At 35.8% G+C, this 19,911-nt stretch overlaps 1 protein-coding gene across 9 annotated transcripts in view; it reads left to right on the top strand.

Moving 5' to 3' along the window:
* Positions 1-19,911, top strand: part of ICE2 (interactor of little elongation complex ELL subunit 2) — a 67,005-nt gene that overhangs the window by 10,486 nt on the left and 36,608 nt on the right. For all 9 annotated transcript variants that reach the window (XM_040492857.1, XM_040492854.1, XM_040492855.1 and 6 more), the window contains 5 exons: positions 337-456; positions 12,370-12,507; positions 13,095-13,211; positions 13,386-13,545; positions 14,421-14,602. In XM_040492857.1, coding sequence (XP_040348791.1) covers positions 337-456; positions 12,370-12,507; positions 13,095-13,211; positions 13,386-13,545; positions 14,421-14,602 — 717 coding nt within the window. The remainder of the gene's footprint in view (positions 1-336; positions 457-12,369; positions 12,508-13,094; positions 13,212-13,385; positions 13,546-14,420; positions 14,603-19,911) is intronic.

Raw genomic sequence — 19,911 nt, 5'->3', positions numbered from 1 at the left:
TTTTATAAAAAAGCTTAATGATTCCTAAATAGGTAGTACAATAGTCACTTGCTTTTTTATTTTTATGAATTTTTTTAAATTGAAGTGTAGTTGACATGCAATATTGTATTAGTTGCAAGTGTTCAACATAGTGTTTTAACATTGATATACAATGTAGTGTTTTTAATAACAAGTTTGCCATTATTATATAATAATTCTTACTATTTTTCTGATTTCTGCTTTGGATGTGATACTTTAATTAGTCTTTAAATCCAGATTATTAGAGCAGTGATTGAGAGGTGATTGTTTTTAATTAAGCTTCTTATTCCAAGACGTGTCTACTTTTTTAAAAATCAGGATATGAAAAAACATGTGAATGAAGAAGTTACTGAATTCCTAAAGTTTTTGCAGAATTCTGCAAAGAAATGTGCACAGGATTATAATATGCTTTCTGATGATGCTCGTCTCTTCACAGAGGTAAAAAAAAAAAAAAAAAAATCACATTTATTTAAACTGCCGAGAAATAAGCAATAACAGCATTTTAAAATGTGTGATGATCCTGCCAAAATCATATGGAAATGTCACCAATTTAGAGAACAAATTGTGTGTAATAGGTCTTTTATTCATCACATATTTTGATAATGGAAATACTAGCATCTCAAAATCATATACTGTAGTATATTCATACTTGTTTTTATTAATAATATGTATTATTGTACTGGAGTTTATCTAAAAACATCAACACTGCTCTGAATTTTTTTAAAGTCTTTAAAATTAGTCATTATACACAACATTGTAATACCCTTAACACCATTGAACTCTTAAATGTAAAAAATGGTTTAAAATGGTAAGTTTTCTGTGTATTTTACCATAATTAAAAAAAACTGGTCACTGTAAATTGGGGGACAGCAGAGGATTTTAGTTTTACCATTTTTTGAACACTTTTTAAGGTGAAATTTTGCTATTAATATCAACTAAAAGAATGATTCTTCTAAATAAAAGGAAGCATTACGTGTTTATTTTCTCCGAACCTATATGTGATACACTCAAACCAAGTATCATATCTTTCCATATAGAAAAGGAATTGTAGCTTTTCCTATTTTAATAGTGCCTTTGAAAGGACCAGAATGATGGTTTTAAAACCTAAGTCACATCCCCTCATGTCACTGGTTTAAAATGGTTTCTCACTTCACTCAGAAAGAGGTCTTTACAGAGTTCTACAATGCCCTTTGTGATCACACCCTCTCAGTCCCCCCCCACACCAGCCTGCTTCATCTCCTACATACCTCCCTCCCAGTTGTTCTATTCCAACCTACTGGGCTTTGTGTTACTTGAATACTCCAAGCATGGTCCTGCCTTAAGGCTTTTGGCTCTTCCCATCTTTCTGGCAGCTTTTTCCCAGGGAAGTGCATGGAATAGTGTCTTGATTTAAAGTCTCTCTCTGTTCAGATGCCAAGTATCAGTGGGGATATCCCTAATTACCCTAAAAACATAGCATCGCTTTCAGGGTTCCCTTTACCATGTTGATTCTTTTTTATTGTCTTTCTCCACAACTTGTATGTAAGTACTTTTTTGTGCACTGCTGTGTTCCCAATGACTAGAATAATGCCTGAAACACAGTTCTCAAGTGCTGAATTTAACTACATGAATATAAAAATGTTTGTTGACAAAGTACATTATTTGATAGCTAACAATCAGCGTTAAGTCTTATTTTTTAGTCACATTGACTTGGCAACATATTTTGTCTAATTTACATTTTATATCTCCACTCTAAAGGCTCACTGATATTTTCCTGATTTTTTACAGTTTAAAAATTTTAATTTTATATTATGAAATGCAGTATACTTACGGAAAAGTATACAGACCAAATATAAACAGCTTAACAAATAATTATATAGTGAACACCTATGTAACTCTCTTCCAAGTTAAGAAATAAAACATTTCCAGTAACCCACAAGCTCCCTATGTATCCCTCCTGATGGTAACATTCTTCCTCCTTGAGAAGTTATCAGTGATACAAGTTTGGTATTGATAATTTCCATACCCTTTATTTTGGTACTTCTTTAAGCTCACTTTTGCCTTTTTTTTTTGAGTTTTAAGTGAACAGAATTCTTCCTTCCTTCACTCATTAGGTTTGTGAGATGCATGTATGTGTGTAGCTACAGTTCATTAATTTTCATTTCTGTGCATTGTTAATTGTATGAATAAACTACAATGTATTCTATTGATAACAATTTGAGTCATTTCCTATTTGGAGCCATTCTAAATAGTGCTTCTGTGACAATTCTCATACATGTCTCTTGGTGCACATGTGCACATTTCTACTGGGTATATACCCAGGAATGAAATTGTTGGGTCATAAGTATGCATATTTCAACTTTAGAACATAATATTAACCTGTTTTCCAAAGGATTATACCAATTTACAGTCTACCCAGCAGTTTTGAGAGTTTTGTTGCTCTGTATCCTCAAGTTGACACTTAAGGTCATTTCACTTTTAAACAATCTAGAGGATATATATATATAAAATAAGACTTCATCTTTTCATATACTAATTGGTCATTTTGTATGAATCAGCTGTTCAAGTTTTTGCTATTTATTCTAGTAGATTTTCTCTTTGTTATTGATATGTGGGAGTTCTTTGTATATTCAAAATACAAAACTTTTAATGGGTTGTATATGTTGGACCCTTTTTCTTCTATTTGATAAAAAGGACTCTTTTAATCTACAAGTTCCTCCTCAATTCCTTTCTTTTCCTTAAACTTTCTCTTTTCAAGAACTTGGGTCATTTGACCTATAAAGTTTTCCCACAGTCTAGATTTTGATTGCTTATTAGCAGTGATGTTCATTCAACATGTTCTCTTTTCTCTGTATTTCTTACAAATTGTCATTGGGATCTGGAAGCTTGAACAGAATTAGTCTTGGCCAAAGGGATTTAACACATAGATTTAAAAAAAAAATTTTTTTTTTCAACGTTTATTTATTTTTGAGACAGAGAGAGACAGAGCATGAACAGGGGAGGGGCAGAGACAGAGGGAGACACAGAATCTGAAACAGGCTGCAGGCTCTGAGCGGTCAGCACAGAGCCCAACGCGGGGCTCGAACTCACGGACCGTGAGATCATGACCTGAGCTGAAGTCCCAAAGTTGGACGCTTAACCGACCAAGCCACCCAGGCGCCCCTTAACACATAGATTTTTTATTCTTTAATCAGGTGGGACATAATGTCTGGTTGTTTCTTTTTGTGGTGTTTGCACCTCTTCATGCTCAGTGCCTAGATCTGTTCATTCACTGGGGTTTGCAAGATTGTAGGATTCTAGTTGCATCATTTATTTGTATTTATTAGTTGGAATAATTTTATTAAGATATGTGTTCCCTTATGTATTTGGTTCCCCAATTCATGTAGCGGAAAAAATGCTAGATTCTTTTACCCTTATGTGCGAGTTTCAAAAAAATTGCTTCCTTCTTATTCTCCAAAGTTGATCGGTGTTTTCTTTTTTAAAAATATTATTATTAAATCATAGAATTAAACATGTTTGATGGGTTTTAGTCCACTGCAGTTACTCTTTTTGAAGCTCATACAAGACCAACTTCAGCCAGTGACAGCTCTTTATACTGGCTTTTGAGTCTTTTTTGTTTAAGTCTTTTTCAACGTTTATTAATTTTTGAGAGACAGAGACAGAGTATGAGTGGGGGAGGGACAGGGAGAGGGAGACACAGAATCCGAAGCAGGTTTGAGGCTCTGAGCTGTCAGCACAGAGCCCAATGTGCAGCTAGAACTCACGGACCAAGAGATCATGACCTGAGCTGAAGTAGGAGGCTTAATTGACTGAGCCACCCAGGTGCCCTGTGGCTTTTGAGTCTTTTTGAGTCATTCTGGTAAAATCTATGAGGCTTGTACTGTACAAAATATTTTTTATACGATCTCCCTATTTTCCCTTACTTTTTTAAAAAAAAGATTATACTGTATCTATGTTGTTACAGCATATAGTCATTACATGCTAAATAAGCTCTTTTTTTAAAATCAATGTTATTGAGGCATAATTTACATATATGCATTTTAAGTGCATGTCACTGAGTTTTCACAAATGTATACACCTGTATGATCATGGCCACAATCATGGTACGGTATATTTCCATCACACTAAAAAGATGTCTTTGCCTCTTTCTATCCATGGCCCTGGAAACCACCAGTATGCTTTCTGTCACCATGGATTAGATTTGGTTTTTTTTGGAGTTTCATAAAAACTGAATTGCACACAGTGTATTCTTGTGTCTGACTTCTTTCAGCATTTTTTGAGACTCATCCACATTGACACAAATATGTATAATGTGTTCATTTTTATTCCTTTTTGTTTTATTGTATGATTATGCCACAATTGGTTTATCAGTTCATCTGTTGATGGGCATCTGTATTATTTCCAGTTTGAGGCAATTATAAATAAAGCTACTGTGAACATTCTTATACAAGGTTTTTTAGGAACATTTTTTTCATTTTAAGAGGGTTAAAGAACTAGGGGTAGATTTTCCAGATCGTATGGCATGTGTAGTTAAATTTTATTAGAAACTGCCAACCTTTTTCATAATGGATGTACCATTTTACACGCACAACAGTGTGTAAGAGTTCCCTTGGGGCGCCTGGATGGCTCAGTCGGTTGAGTATCCCAACTCTTGATTTTGGCTCAGTTCATGATTCCAGAGTCGGGGGATTGAGCCCTAAGTAGTGCTCTGCGCTGAGCATGGAGCCTGCCTAAGATTCATTCTTTCTCTCTCTCTCTCTCTCTCTCTCTCTTTCTCTTTCTTCCTCTCCCCCCCCCCCCCCCGTGCTCTCTTTCTCTTAAAAATAAGTTCCAGTTGCTCTGTACTTTTGCTAATACTTAGTATTGGTAATCTTTTTACATTTTAACAACTTCTTGGGTGTCTCAGTGTGGTTTTAGTTTCCTTAATGAGCAATGATGTTTTAAAATCTTTTGCTGATTTTATTGGTTTTTATTTTTATTGAGTCTTGGAAGTTCTTTATATATTCTGAATACAGGTCTATTATATTTGTGGTTTTCTCCCAATTTGTGACATGTTTTTTCATGTTTTAACAATGTCTCTCAAAGAACAGAATTTTAATTTTAATGAAGTCTTATTTTTCAAAATGTTTTATGATTGGTGCTTTTATGTATTCTAGCATAGAAATCTTTGCCGACCCCAAGTAGTTCTCACCTGGGATCATGTTTACTTCTTTACCCCTATGGACTTTAGCGATGTCAGAAGACATTTTTGGTTGTCACAACTGACAGAATGCTACCAGTATCTACTGGCTAAAGGTCAGGGATGCTGCTAAGCATACTTCAATGCACATGACATCTCCACAACAAAGAATTATCCAGCCCAAAATGATAGTAATGCTTGTGTTGAAAAACCCTAACCTAGAGGTTTTATAGTTTGAGTGTGAATGTTCAAGGTTTTTTTTGGTGTAAGATGTGATGTTGGGATCAAAGTTTATTCTTCTTTTGAATGGATGTCTAGTTCTAGCATAATGATTCTCACCTGAGAGTGCTTTAGCCTCCCAGAGAACATTTGGTAATTTCTGGAGACATTTTTGATTGTCACAACTGAGAAACGAGTTCTTGTGGCATCTAGTGGGTAGAGCCAAGAATGTTGCTAAATGCCTTTAAGTGTATAGGATGCCCCACCCACCACAAAGAAGTATCTGGTCCAAAATGTTGAAACTGTCAATGATGAGAAACTCTGCCTAGCACTATTGGTTGAAAAAGCTCTTTTTTCCCTCATTGAATTGCCTTGTCACCACCAATATGTGGGTTACTTTCCTGACTTTATTTTATTTCATTAATCTATATATGTCTTTATGGCAGCATCACCTAGTCTTCTAGTAAGTTTTGAAACCATGTTGGGTAAGTCCTGCAACTTTGTTCTTTTTAAAAATTGTTTTTGGCTCTTTTTAGTCCTTTTTATTTCCTTGTAAATTTTGGAACCCACTTGTCAATTTCTAAAGAAGAGCTAGGTGGGATTTTAATGGGGTTTTTTGAATCTGTAGAACGTGTATTTTACAAATATCTCTTAAAATAGTGTTTAGCTAGATTTTTTTTTCCTTTTCTTTTTGAGTAAACTCTTGACCTCTCTTGCCTTTTAAATGGAAAGGTTAGTCATTTACATTCATTATGATAATTGATGTACACAGACTTGTTTGTGATTTCTTTTTGTCTTTTTCTACAGTTCTATTTTTACTTCTTTTGAGGGGATTGATGTTTTTTCTCCTTTTCCTCCTTATTAATTTGGAATTTGTTCATTGTTTTTCTGTTCTCTTAATGGTTACACTTGAATTTTTACAATGAATTTTTTCCCTCACCGAATTGTCTTGTCATTATTGATGTGTGGGTCAATTTCCTGGTTCTATTCAGTTTTATCAGTCTATATGTCTGCAGAAACCATAGAACATTTTGACTTTCATCACACCCCTCCTGACTGATATTGTTTAATGCTGTCTCTTATTTAAACCTATCTACATTATTATTTTATATGGGCAATATTTGTTTTATCCACAAATTTTGATAATTTTTTTGACTTTCAATCTCTTCTCAAATCACATTCTGAGATCCTCTTCATTGTTCCTCAAATGCTACGTGTTCTAGATGTTTGTTTGATGAAGGTCTCTTGGTGATAAACAATCTTTTGGTTTGTTTATCTGAAAATATTTTTTTTTGTTTTTCTGATTAGATGGTTTTACTCCATACATAATTCTAAGTTGACTGTTTTGTTTCTTTATCCGAAGATGATAATTCTTTGTCTGGTGAATGTTACTGTTATTGAAAAGTGTGGAAAAAAAAAAAAAGAAAAGTGTGTTATCAGGGGGCACCTGGGTGACTTAGTCACTTAAGTGTCAACTCTTGATTTCAGCTCAGGTCATACTCTCATGGCTTGTGACATCAAACCCCGTGTTGGGCTCTGTGCTGACAGCATGGAGCCTGCTTGAGATTCATTCTCTCTCTCTCTCTCTCTCTCATTCTCTCTCTCTTCCTCTCCCCCTCCCTCCCCAAATAAACATTAAAAAAGAAAGAAAGGTGTGTTATCTGTCATTTCTTTTAGGGAATCTCTCTTTTCTGTCTTGACTGTTCTTTATATTAGGTGGTTTACTGTTTCATTACAGTGTATGTGTGTTTAAATGATGCTTGGTTCATTATGTTTCTTGTATCTGTAGATTCCTTTCCTTCTTCAGTTCTGAAAAATTCTCAGCCATTTTCATTTATTGCTTTTCTTTCATTTTCTCAACCTGTCTTCCCGAGATTCCCATATTGCCTAGGTCAGACCTCTGTCTCTTTTCCATTTTTCTGTCTCCTTCCTCTTCCCACCCTCCCTCCTTCTCTCTCCCTCCCCGCCTACACTTTTTAACTGTGGTAAAATATACATAACATAAAAGCTACCATTTTAATCTTTTTTTTAAATTTGTATTTATTTATTTATTTTGAGAGGGAGTGTATGCACACAGTCAAGTGTGTGTGAGCGGCAAAGGGGCAGAGAGAGGGGAGAGAGAGAAATCCCAAGCAGGGGCCCAATGCAGGGCTCGAACTCAGGAACAATCAGATCATGACCTGAGCCAAAATCAAGAGTCAGATGCTTAACCAACTGAGCCACCCAGGTGCCCCTATTTTAATCGTTTTTAAGGACAGTTGAATGGCATGAAATACTTTTATATACTTTTGTGAATGTAATTCTACCACCCATCTCTAGAACTTTTTCATTTTCCCAAGCTGAAACTCTGTACCCACTAAATAATTCATTGTTCCCTCTTTTCCCCAGTCCCTGGCAACCACCATTCTACTTTCTAGCTATATGAATTTGACATTTGACTTTTCTAGGTACTTCACGTAAGTAGAGTATTTGTCCTGTTGTGATTGGCTTATTTTACTTAGAATGATGTCTTCTTCAAGGTTCAGCCATGTTGTAGAATGTGTCAGAATTTCCTTCCCCTTTTTTTTTTTTAATTTTTTTTTTCAACGTTTATTTTATTTTTTTTGGGACAGAGAGAAACAGAGCATGAACGGGGGAGGGGCAGAGAGAGAGGGAGACACAGAATTGGAAACAGGCTCCAGGCTCTGAGCCATCAACCCAGAGCCTGACACGGGGCTCGAACTCACAGACCGTGAGATCGTGACCTGGCTGAAGTCGGACACTTAACCGACTGCGCCACCCAGGTGCCCCTCCTTCCCCTTTTTAAATTTTATTTTCAGTTGTGGTAAAATACAACACAAAATTTACTATCTTAAGTGTGCAGTTCAGTAATATTAAGTACATTCATATTGTTATATAGCCCATCTCCAGAATTCTTTTCATGTTGCAAAATTGAGACTTTATACCTATTTCTGAACTGTTTCTGCTCTAACAACACTTCTGATACCAACTATGTGGGTTTTTTTCCCCCACATCAACCAGGATTCCACCTCAGGACAGTAGGCCTAGGGTTTCGATGACCCTTTTCTCTAGTTCAATAATTTGCTATAGAACTCAGGTAAGCACTTTACTTACTATTTCTAGTTGATTGTAAATGGAGGAGAGAGATGCATTTGGAAAGAAATGGAAGAAGAGGCATAGAGCTTCTATGCCCTCTCTATGCACACCACCCTCCCAGTACCACCATGTGTTCACCAACCTTGGAGCTCTCTGAACCCCATTGTTTAGGGGTTTTTATGGAGGCTTTGTTTCCTAAGCATGATTGAATAAACTATGGGTTGTTGGTGAGTAGGTCAACCTGTAGCCCTGTAATGGGCCTTGGACTTTCCTGGCAAACATCCCCCACCCTGAAGTTATCTAGGAGCCATGAGTCATCTCTGTAGCATACAAAAGACCTTCCTTCTTATCACTCAGGAAATTCCAAGGTTTTAGGTGCCCTGTGTCAGGAACCAAGACAAAGACCCAATAGTAGTTCTTATTTTATCGCATCCATTAAACAATAACTCAACTAGGATTCATCCATGTTATGGCATGTTTCTAAATCTTCTCTTTTAAGGCTGAATACATATTCCATTGTAAGTATTTGGACATTTTTTTTTTTATCCATTCATCCATTGATGGGCACTTTGGTTACTTGTGCCTTTTCACAGTTGTGAATAATGCTTCTGTGGACACGGATGTACAAATATCTGTTCACATCTCTGTTTTGTAAGGCGTAAGTGTAAGAATCACATGTTCAGCTCCTCACCTCACCGGATCTTGCCACAGGTGGAGGCATTTGCCCTCAAGCCACATCAGTTTTCATGGGTTTTCTTACTGTTCACTGCTCCTGTTTCTTTTCGCTCTAGGTGTTTGGGGTTATTTATTTACTTAGGGTCCTTGAGATTCTTTTTGCTTTGTACCAAGTCCAATAATGCATAAAAATTGTTAGCTGTGATTTATCTCGTATCTAGTGGGATTTGGGTAGAAGTCCTCTTCAAAGTACCGACCCTACCATACTGCCAGAAGTAGTGTCCTTTAAATTTTTAAGTTTCAAACATGTATGATACTATGTTTTTCCTTTCTGGCCCAAAATAAAATTAGGGAGCTGAATCATTTTCACCTTTCTTTGTAATGATAAATCTGTATTGTGTACATGTATATGCTTTTGGTGTATTTACTTTTCAAGATATTTAGAGTATTAAATAACATTCAGAGGTTGGGTGATGGGAAATAGCCTGAATCTCTTAACCTCATAGCTGTTTTTCAAAGACAAATTATTAAAGCGTCTTAAATGTATCAAATAATGATTCTTTAGTTGCTTAGTATCTACCAGTTATGAAATACCTTTAATAATATATAGTAATGGGGGCACCTCAACTGGCTCATTTGGAAGAGCATGTGATTCTTGATCTCGGGATTGTGAGTTCGAGTCCCACATTGGGGTGTGGAGATTACTAAGAAAACAAAACGCTTAAAAAAAAATGGGGTCCCTGGGTAGCTCAGTAGGTTAATCGTCCCAACTCTTGATTTCAGTTCAGGTCATGATCCCAGGATGGGATTGAGCCCCATGTCAGGCTCTGCTGAGCCTGGAGCCTGGTTAAGATTTTCTTTCTCTGTCCTTCTCTCCAGCTTGTCCTCTCTATCCCTCTCTCTCAGATAATAATAACAACAACAATAATATATAGTAATCTATCTCGTTATAGGAGTAAAACTGTGTTAGATTTTCTGTGAATCCCTAATTAGTGAATTCAGTAAAACCCTGTGAAACATCCAGTAGAGTTTTACCAAGAAAGATGTGCCAGTGAATATCCAAGTAGAATAGTTTCTGTGTCATACAGTTCTTATATATTGCTTACCTTTGCACGTATGTTCAACTTCTTATAATGACTGCCATAAGATGGGCATGTTAGGGGTGGAAGTTAACTAATATAAATAAGGAACAAAGATTTTATGCAAATTTCACTTTGCAGTTGACTAGGATTTTTTATTTTTTTTATTTTATTTTTTTTTTTTAATTTTTTTTTCAACGTTTTTTATTTATTTTGGGGACAGAGAGAGACAAAGCATGAACGGGGGAGGGGCAGAGAGAGAGGGAGACACAGAATCGGAAACAGGCTCCAGGCTCTGAGCCATCAGCCCAGAGCCCGACGCGGGGCTCGAACTCACGGACCACGAGATCGTGACCTGGCTGAAGTCGGACGCTCAACCGACTGTGCCACCCAGGCGCCCCAACTAGGATTTTTAAAAACAAACAGAGTTTTTCCATATTAACCCACATCTGCCTTAGTTGCAAGTATATCCTGAATAAAATATCAAAGTCAGCATTGAAAAACATGGATTGAGGGAGAAAATGTGAAAGACGGGGCAGTAAGAATTAAATAAGAGGAGAAGGGGATATGAAACTAGATGAAAAGATAGACTGGAGTAAAGTTATTGATTTGTAACTTGACAAATTTCATAAATGTCTGAAGTGAAAGAGGATATAAAGATATTACAAAGATATGCTTATTGCTAATTACTCTTATGATGTAAAATATATTCTAAAAGGTTCAGATTAGATTAACACGAGAAAAAAACTAAGTTTCTTAGAAGATGATATACATGTGTTTTGTGGGTTTTTTAAAAAATACTTATTTTTGAGAGAACGTGAGCGCATGTATAAGAGCAGGGGAGGGGCAGAGAGAGAGGGGGACAGAGGATCTAAAGCGGGCTCTGTGCTGATAGTAGACAGCCCAATGTAGGGCTCGAGCTCACAAACCATGAGATCATGATCTGAGCTGCAGTTGGGCGCTTAATCAATTTAGACACCCAGGCACCCCTATGTACATATGTTTTTTAATTATAACCCCACTCCCACCCGAAAGTGCTGTGCATGTTTGAGTTATTTACATGTTATCACAATTGTCATACATTCTGCTTGAGTAAAGCTGTGAATTTTATTTTCTTGTTGATCATATTTCCTGGTAAGTTATTTGTATTTTGAAAAGTTTGGAGAGAAGAAAATACTAAATACTCCATCATTTATAACTTTTGTTATTTACTTAGTTCTTAAAGTTTTTTTATTTATTTTGAGAGAGAGAGTGGTAGGGAGGGGCAGAGAGAAGGAGAGACAGAATCCTCCGCAGGTTCTGTCCTCTCAGTGCAGAGCCTGATGCGGGGCTCAGACCCACGAACTGAGATCATGACCTGAGCCTGAGATCGAGAGTCAAATGCTTAACTGAGTGAGCCACCCAGAAACCCCTGTTATTTATTTGTTTAGATTGTAGATTATAGTGGTCTGTGAGATAACTACTTTGTTAATTTATTGTGCTTGGGAATCATTAGTGTATTAAGCTTATTTATTTCTAATTAGTCATATAACTGCTTTTATTGCAGGAAAGTGTGTTGAAATTTTCATGTGACTTTATTTCCTTGACAGTTTCTTTTTTTTTTTTTTTAATTTTTTTTTCAACATTTATTTATTTTTTGGGACAGAGAGAGACAGAGCATGAATGGGGGAGGGGCAGAGAGAGGGAGACACAGAATCGGAAACAGGCTCCAGGCTCTGAGCCATCAGCCCAGAGCCCGACGCGGGGCTCGAACTCACGGACCACGAGATCGTGACCTGGCTGAAGTCGGACACTTAACCGACTGCGCCACCCAGGCGCCCCTCCTTGACAGTTTCTTAAATAGCACAGAAAATATGCATCTTTTCTATTTTTAAATTTTAATACAGTTGCTAGTTTTAATATTTTTAAATATCAACTTTTAAGAAATTAGGTTAAAAAGAATTATGAAAAATAAGAGATTAACTAAAAGAATATACATTATGCTTTGATTTTTGGGAGTTTGATTAATGAGATAAATTTAATATTTCAATGAACAATTATATAGTCACATGTAACTAAGTTATTTTTGTTTTATTATTGCAGATGTATGATACAAATGATTGTCTCTTAATTTCTATTCCCTAGAAAATTTTAAAAGCTTGCATTGAACAAGTGAAAAAGTATCCAGAGTTCTATACTCTCCATGAAGTCACCAGCTTAATGGGATTCTTCCCATTCAGAATAGAGATGGGATTAAAGTTAGAAAAAACTCTTCTCGCATTGGTAAGGTTTACCAATGAAAGTATAAACTTGTTTTTGTCTGAAACATCTGTATTTCACAGACAATATTTATGTTTAGATTTTGAACAATAATGAGATAGAACTTTTAAAATATGCAATACAAATGGGTCTTCTTTATTTTGTGGATAACAGTCCTTGATATTTTTTAAAATGTCACTACCAACTTTATTTCTTGATTTTCTTTTCATTCCCACCTTTTGTAATGTTCCTAAATGCAAAGAAGGTAACCTTTTTTCTTTTAAAGGTTTTTATTCACAATCATTGGAAGTAAGTATGGGTAAAGAGGATATTTTAGAGTTTCTGTTATATTTGTACCTCATTAAATGAGAGGTTAGAATTTAAAGTGGTAAGGAAGATTACATGGCACCCTGGTCTTGGACCTTCTTTGAAAAGAAAAACCCATGTATGCAGGTTTTCCAACAAAATCATGGAAGTCTTGACTTTGAGAAGGTCCTAAAGTAGAGTGAAGCATTTTAAGTTGAGGGTTTCATATGCTGAAAAGAATACCTGTCTTAGGGGAAAAATATGTAAGATATTTGGAATAAGACATTCCCGTTTTTCTTACTTAGGGCAGTGTAAAATATGTGAAAACGGTATTTCCCTCAATGCCTGCAAAGTTACAGCTCTCAAAAGATAACATATCTACCACTGAAACACCAGAAAAAACAGCTGCAGCTATGCATTACGTAAGTAGAAAAGTGCTTTTGAGTTTTCCTAAGTAATCTTCTGTATCTCATAAAGTACATAACCATCTTACTGTTCTAAAGTCCCCTAGTGGAATGTCTCCCTTCTTTTTGGTACTTCCTCAAAGAAATTTCCAATAAATATAATCAAGTAACAAGTTGTATTTTGTTTTTCAGGATATTAGTAAAGATCCAAATGCAGAGAAGCTTGTTTCAAGATATCACCCTCAGATAGCTCTAACTAGTCAATCATTATTTACCTTATTAAATAATCATGGACCAAACTACAGGGAACAGTGGGAAATTCCAGTGTGTATTCAAGTAATACCTGTTGCAGGTTTGTGATTTGCTGTATCAAGTAACGCTCTCAAAAGCGGAGTTGGACCAGTTCTATTTCAACTATGTAAACATAGATCATTTGTCAGATTAAAAAATCTTAAGTTTTGATTTAAGGAGAATGTGAATTTTACATTTATACTTAGTAGAACTTTTAAATAATGCTACTCTAGAATTGATACTCCTGCATGAGTTCTTCGGTCTACAGAACCCGTACTCATTTTGTGGGGTGAAAGAGAAAAATAATTACGGTTTAGAGTAGCCAAAAATATATGCAATAATGAGTTTCTTCTTTCACTGAAATGAAAGGAATGCAGAACTTTATTAGATAGCCTCAGATGGGTCAGTTTCCAGGACTTACTTACGTGTCTGGTACTGGAATTCAGAATGAAAATAGGTCTGTACTTGTAAGCATAGGATAGTCTTTCTTTGGACAGTCAAGTTAATATCTTGTAGAATTAATATTATTTTGTGTAACAATTGTAGTAAATACAGAACTGTGTCTAATGAAAAAACTACAGTTTAGAGCTAAATGTAATATATTATCTGTGGTAAAAACTTCGTCACTTTTTGGAACTAGTCTTGTAAGAACTGAATAATAATGACAGCAAAAGTATAACAATAAAAAGCAGAAAAGCTTTTTAAAAATCTGTTAGAGAACATTTTTCTAGCCAAATTCTCTCAGCCTTATATCTCTAAAGATCACAAGCTCAAGAGTGGCAAATACATGAGACATGTGCTACCACTTTCCTATCCTATATTGCTTTGTTTGGTGATCTTTCTGCCCTGTATCTTGTTTGTTTGTTTGTTTGTTTGTTTCTTTTAAATATAACTACTAGAAACTAATCACCCTCTTTCTTCTCTTTCTGTTTTAAGGTTCAAAACCTGTTAAAGTAATTTATATTAATTCACCACTTCCTCAAAAGAAAATGACAATGAGAGAGAGAAATCAAATCTACCATGAAGTTCCATTAAAATTCATGATGTCCAAAAACACATCTGTTCCAGTTTCTGCAGTATTTATGGACAAACCAGAAGATTATATGTCTGAAATGGAAGTATGTAATGCTTGCTTCCTTTTTTTTTTTTTCCCAAGAAATGTACTTTGTTTATCCTTTTGAAGCATAAAGTTTTACTGCAGGTCTTTAAATTTTTTTTTTTTCAACGTTTATTTATTTTTGCGACAGAGAGAGACAGAGCATGAACGGGGGAGGGGCAGAGAGAGAGGGAGACACAGAATCGGAAACAGGCTCCAGGCTCTGAGCCATCAGCCCAGAGCCTGACGCGGGGCTCGAACTCACGGACCGCGAGATCGTGACCTGGCTGAAGTCGGACGCTTAACCGACTGCGCCACCCAGGTGCCCCTACTGCAGGTCTTTAAATCTAATAGTTAAAATACAAGCACTATATTGAAACTTAAAATTGAACCCCAAGTCAAGCTAGACTTTGAGCAACTAATTTAACCTCCCTCAGCCTCAGTTTTCTCCTTTTGTAAAGGAGAGATGATAATACCTACTTCACAAGATTGTTGCAAGGATTAAGTTTGATATTACATGTAAAATGCTGAGCACAGTCTTTAGTGTATATGTACTAAAAACTTAGTGGTGGTGGTAATCATGATAGTGGTTTTATTTAATTGACTTCATTCATATTCAGGAGTTCTTAAGTATGAAAAGGAATAGATGAGTTTGATTGGTGCAGAAAAGTATTTGGCCAGATTGTTAATTCTTTTCAGTACACTCATGAGCAGCGTGACCTTAGGCAAGCTTTCTAATTTCTTTCTGTATATGGTTTGCTCATCTTCAAAATGGGTTTCATGATAGTACCTAACTCATAAGGTTATTTTGGATTAAATGAGTTAATACACATAAAACATTTAGGACAATGCTTGCCTCTCCATAAATAGTACTTTTATTATTTTGTGTCTTTAAAAATATTTTCTATGATTCTTAAAGTAAGACATTCTGTTTAGACAAAACTTTATCCATTCATTTTACAAATATTTATTAAGCAGATACTGTTCTCTGCACTGAGCATACAGCAGTGAATAAAAATAAAGTCTCTTTTTCTCTCACAGCTTACATTAGTGATGGAGGATGCAGATAAAAGCATAGCAAACAAGCAGGTTGTGATAAATCCTATGCAGAAAAATAGAGTAGGTTAAGGGGAAACATATGGGAATGTGTCTATTTTAAATTGATGATCAGGACTTTTCCAATGACAAGAAATATGAGCAGAGACCCGAATAAAGTGAGAGAGCAAACAAAATTGGAAAATAAAATTGAAAAATGTTTTTTATTTTATTTATACCTAAGAGCTCATACTATCTTGAGGATATTGGCCTTCTGTCTTTCATAATTGTTTATATGTTCTTTTCTGACATTTGCCTTTAATATATTTATGGTGTAATATCATAAAGCACTTCCAACATTTCTTAAGTTTTCTTTTTATACATTTTTTAAATATTTTCTTACTGTTTATTTTTGAAAGGGAGAGAGACAGAACATGAGCGGGGAAGGGGCAGAGAGAGAGAGGGAGACACAGAATCCAAAGTGGGCTCCAGGCTCTGAGCTGACAGCACAGAGCCCAACACGGGGCTCAAATTCATGAGCAGTGAGATCATCACCTAAGCCGAAGTCAGAGGGTTAACGGATTGAGCCACCCAGGTGTCTTTTTACACATTTTTAAATCTACCTTATACTTGGTGTGAGGTGAGTGTCAGGAAGCAACAAGTGCTGTGAAGAAACATGAAGTAGGTTAAGAGGAAAAAAAAAGTAACAATAATTTCTTTCTGTAATAACAAACCAAGTATTTTGGACCTTTATCATTATAACAACGAAAACCGCTGGACACAATATAAAATTTTCTTTCTTAGCATCATCAAAGAGCTAACAAGACAGTGAGGAATTACAGGGCTGAGATACTAGAGAAGACCAACATTCAGAGAGCTAAGTCTGTCACTCAGAGAGTCATTTTTGCCCTGAAAGTTATCTGCCAGTTTTGAAGAGGCAGCAAAAAATGAACTTTGTTTTTGTCAGGATCACAGGACTAGGGTAAAAAAGTCAGAGTTTAGTTTTCTACCAAGGGCTTGAACCCTACAGGGCTGCACCCCAGGAGCAAGAGTGAACTAGAAATAAATTCACCTTCTCAGAGATTGTAGCCCGAGTTTTCAGGCCTTCAACTTGGATTCAAATGCTTTTGGATTGCTAGTGTCTCTAGACACCTAGTAAGAGCAAATGAAAATAATTCTTAAAGAAACATAATGTCATTTTGGGCCTCAAATTATTTCTACCACTAACTTTTTATTTTTATTTATTTTTTTATTTATATATGAAATTTATTGTCAAATTGGTTTCCATACAACACCCAGTGCTCATCCCAAAAGGTGCCCTCCTCAATACCCATCACCCACCGTCTCCTCCCTCCCACCCCCCATCAACCCTCAGTTTGCTCTCAGTTCTCAACAGTCTCTTATGCTTTGGCTCTCTCCCACTACCACTGACTTTTTAAATAAAGCATCAAGAAAACATTTAAAGATAACTGAACCCACAAGGAGAAGAGCAAGAACCATCAGAAACAATGACCATAGAAATAGACTGAAAAATAGATCCTACAGTTATCAGTCACAGATTATTAGCCAACTCTGTTTAACATACAGCATTCAAAGAAATTAAAGCCATGCTTGAAAATTTTGATGAGGAACCAGAAACTTTTGAAAGAGTAGATTTGAAAAAGAACTAAAGAAAAAATTTTAAACTGAAAAATATAGTAAGTGCAGTTAAGAATTTTCTAAGTGGGGTTATTAGCACATTAGATGAAGCCGAAAGGAGAATTGATAAACTGGAAGATGAGTCTGAAAAGACTATCCATAATAAAGCACGGACAACAGAAAGAAAATAGGGAGAATAGAGCAAGAAATATAGAGGATATAGTGAGACCATTTAACACATGTAGTTCTACCCAGAAAGATATTATAACAGAGATAATTGGACCAAAGCAATAGTGGGAAACAAAAAACCTCTTAAAAGCCACCAGAAAAACAAAAGGCACATTACTTGTACAGGACTGAGAGTTAGACTGGCAAGTAATTTGCAGTAACAACAAGGGAAACCAGAAGACACTGGGAACAATATATTGTGCTAAAATAACCCCTACACTAAAATTACCTAATCCATGAAAATATCCGTAAATAAAAAAATCAAAGATATTTTCAGATAAAAATTGACTTTGCTACCAGCAGATCGCCTCTGTTGGATGTTCTTCAGGCACAAGGAAAATAATACCAGACAGAAGGAGCATGGTAAAAGATGCAGGAGGGAATGAAGAAAAACAAAAGTGAAAATAATGTGGATAGGCTCTAATCTGTAGGTGAGTACAGGGACACTCAGGAAATAAAGAGAGTTATGGGATGACCTGGGCCCTAAAAACTCTAGAAACTAACCAACTAAAGTTCTTTCCCAGACAAAAGCCTTCATTCAGGCTGGTAGTACAGTCCATATTGAGCATAACAAGGACATTAAAGGTAAGGAAAAGAAGTTTTTCTATAGCTGAGGACGAGGGGAATAGAGAAAGCCGATATCAGAATGTACTTAAGATTTTATACACACACACACACACACACACTTATATATACATACATACATACATTCATTCGTACATACTTTGTAGAGGAGTGGAACATGAGCTTAGAGCCTTGAAGCTCAGAAAGCTGACTTGGCCTGCCCTCACACGGGATTGTCCAGGAACAGGAGAATCCATCCAAATTAAAGAGGAACAACAGAAGAAGATTGTTGATGGAAGCTCTTACAAAGGTATTCCAAGAAAAAAAGATAATTGCTATAACATTTCTACAATCATCTGAAGAAAGATGTACCCACAAAACATGAAATGGGTTCATCCTTTACTATAAAAATCTCAATTCCAAAAATGTAGCTCAGAAGTACATGAGGAGGGGCGCCTGGCTGGCTCAGTCAGTAGTGCGTATGTCTCTTGATCTTGGGGTTATAAGTTTGAACCCCACTTTGGGTGTAGAGATTGCTTAAACATAAAATCTTAAAAAGAAAAAAAGTACACTAGGAAAAGAGCAAAATGTATATGCAAAGTATTCATTCCAGCACTATTTGTAGTAGCAAAAGATTGGAAACCATCCACATGTCCCTTAAAAGGGTTTTGATTAAATAAACTGTATGTCTTCGACAGCACACTGTGCAGCTATTGAAAGGAATGAAAAAACTATAGACAGGAATCTACAGAGTGATACCCAAGATACATTGTTAAGTGAAAAACGCAAAGAAGACGACATTTTGTGTAATGTACTACTATTTATTTATGAATGGGGAAATACAAATATATACACACATAAACTGACTTGCTTATATTAAAAAGAATAAAAATCCTGCATATGATAAACCTAAAACTGGGAGAAGTGTGGAACAAAGTAGGGGAAGCAGGATATCAACTAGATTTCTCTAAATGTACTTTGTTTTACACTTCTGACTTTTGAATCACTTTTGTTTTATATGTCTATAAAACAAATTTTTAGGATGTTATAAAAGCCAACCTAAGCTGAAATGAAACAAATTAATCCACAATATATCAAGTTAGTAGTTTAACCACTCAGTGAATTATTTTAAATGATTTGAAACTCATTAATTTGACCATACATCCCAAAAGATTTATATCCTAAGTTCAAAAAGAGCTGCCAAAAAATCTTAAACTGCATTTAGTAACCATATTGTTAGTAATGATACTACTTTTGTGATTTTGAGCATGTTAGATAATTTCCATGGTTCCTTTATATTAACCAAGAATTTTGGAGATACGAGAGATAGTAAATGCCAATCAAAGAAGTTAAGTAAAAGCCCTGTAATAATATTGGAATAGTATCACAAACATGTCAGAGCCACTGAAAGGTTTTCTGTTGACCAGAGATGTGTCAGTTTGACATGACAAAGAATGGCTGCAATGGAATAAAACATAGAAAATATGTTAAAACCCATGAATTCATAATGATAATTTTTTAAAAAGTACTAGTCACCTTTGGAGGGTGTTAGTGCATAAAGTCATGCTAAAAACTGGTTTAAAAAATACCAGATATTTGTCTTGCCTTTCCAGTGCAATCTATATTTAGGGTAATGGTAGAATGTGATTGTCACCATTTTTCAGCTAATAAAATAGTGAATTAATCTAAACAGTGATCATCAGGGCACCTGGGTAGCTCAGTCGGTTGGGCGTCCAACTGGATTTTGGTTTAGGTCACGATCTCACAGTTAGTGGGTTCGAGCCCTGTGCCAGGCTCTGTGCTGACAGCACAAAGCCTGCTTGGCATTCTCTCTCTCCCTTTCTCTCTCTCTCTCTCTCCCCCCCC

Source organism: Herpailurus yagouaroundi, unplaced genomic scaffold, assembly GCF_014898765.1.
Source record: "Herpailurus yagouaroundi ecotype Mexico unplaced genomic scaffold, PumYag 184, whole genome shotgun sequence".
Lineage (NCBI taxonomy): Eukaryota > Metazoa > Chordata > Mammalia > Carnivora > Felidae > Herpailurus > Herpailurus yagouaroundi.
This window is presented reverse-complemented; position numbering and strand designations above follow the sequence as displayed.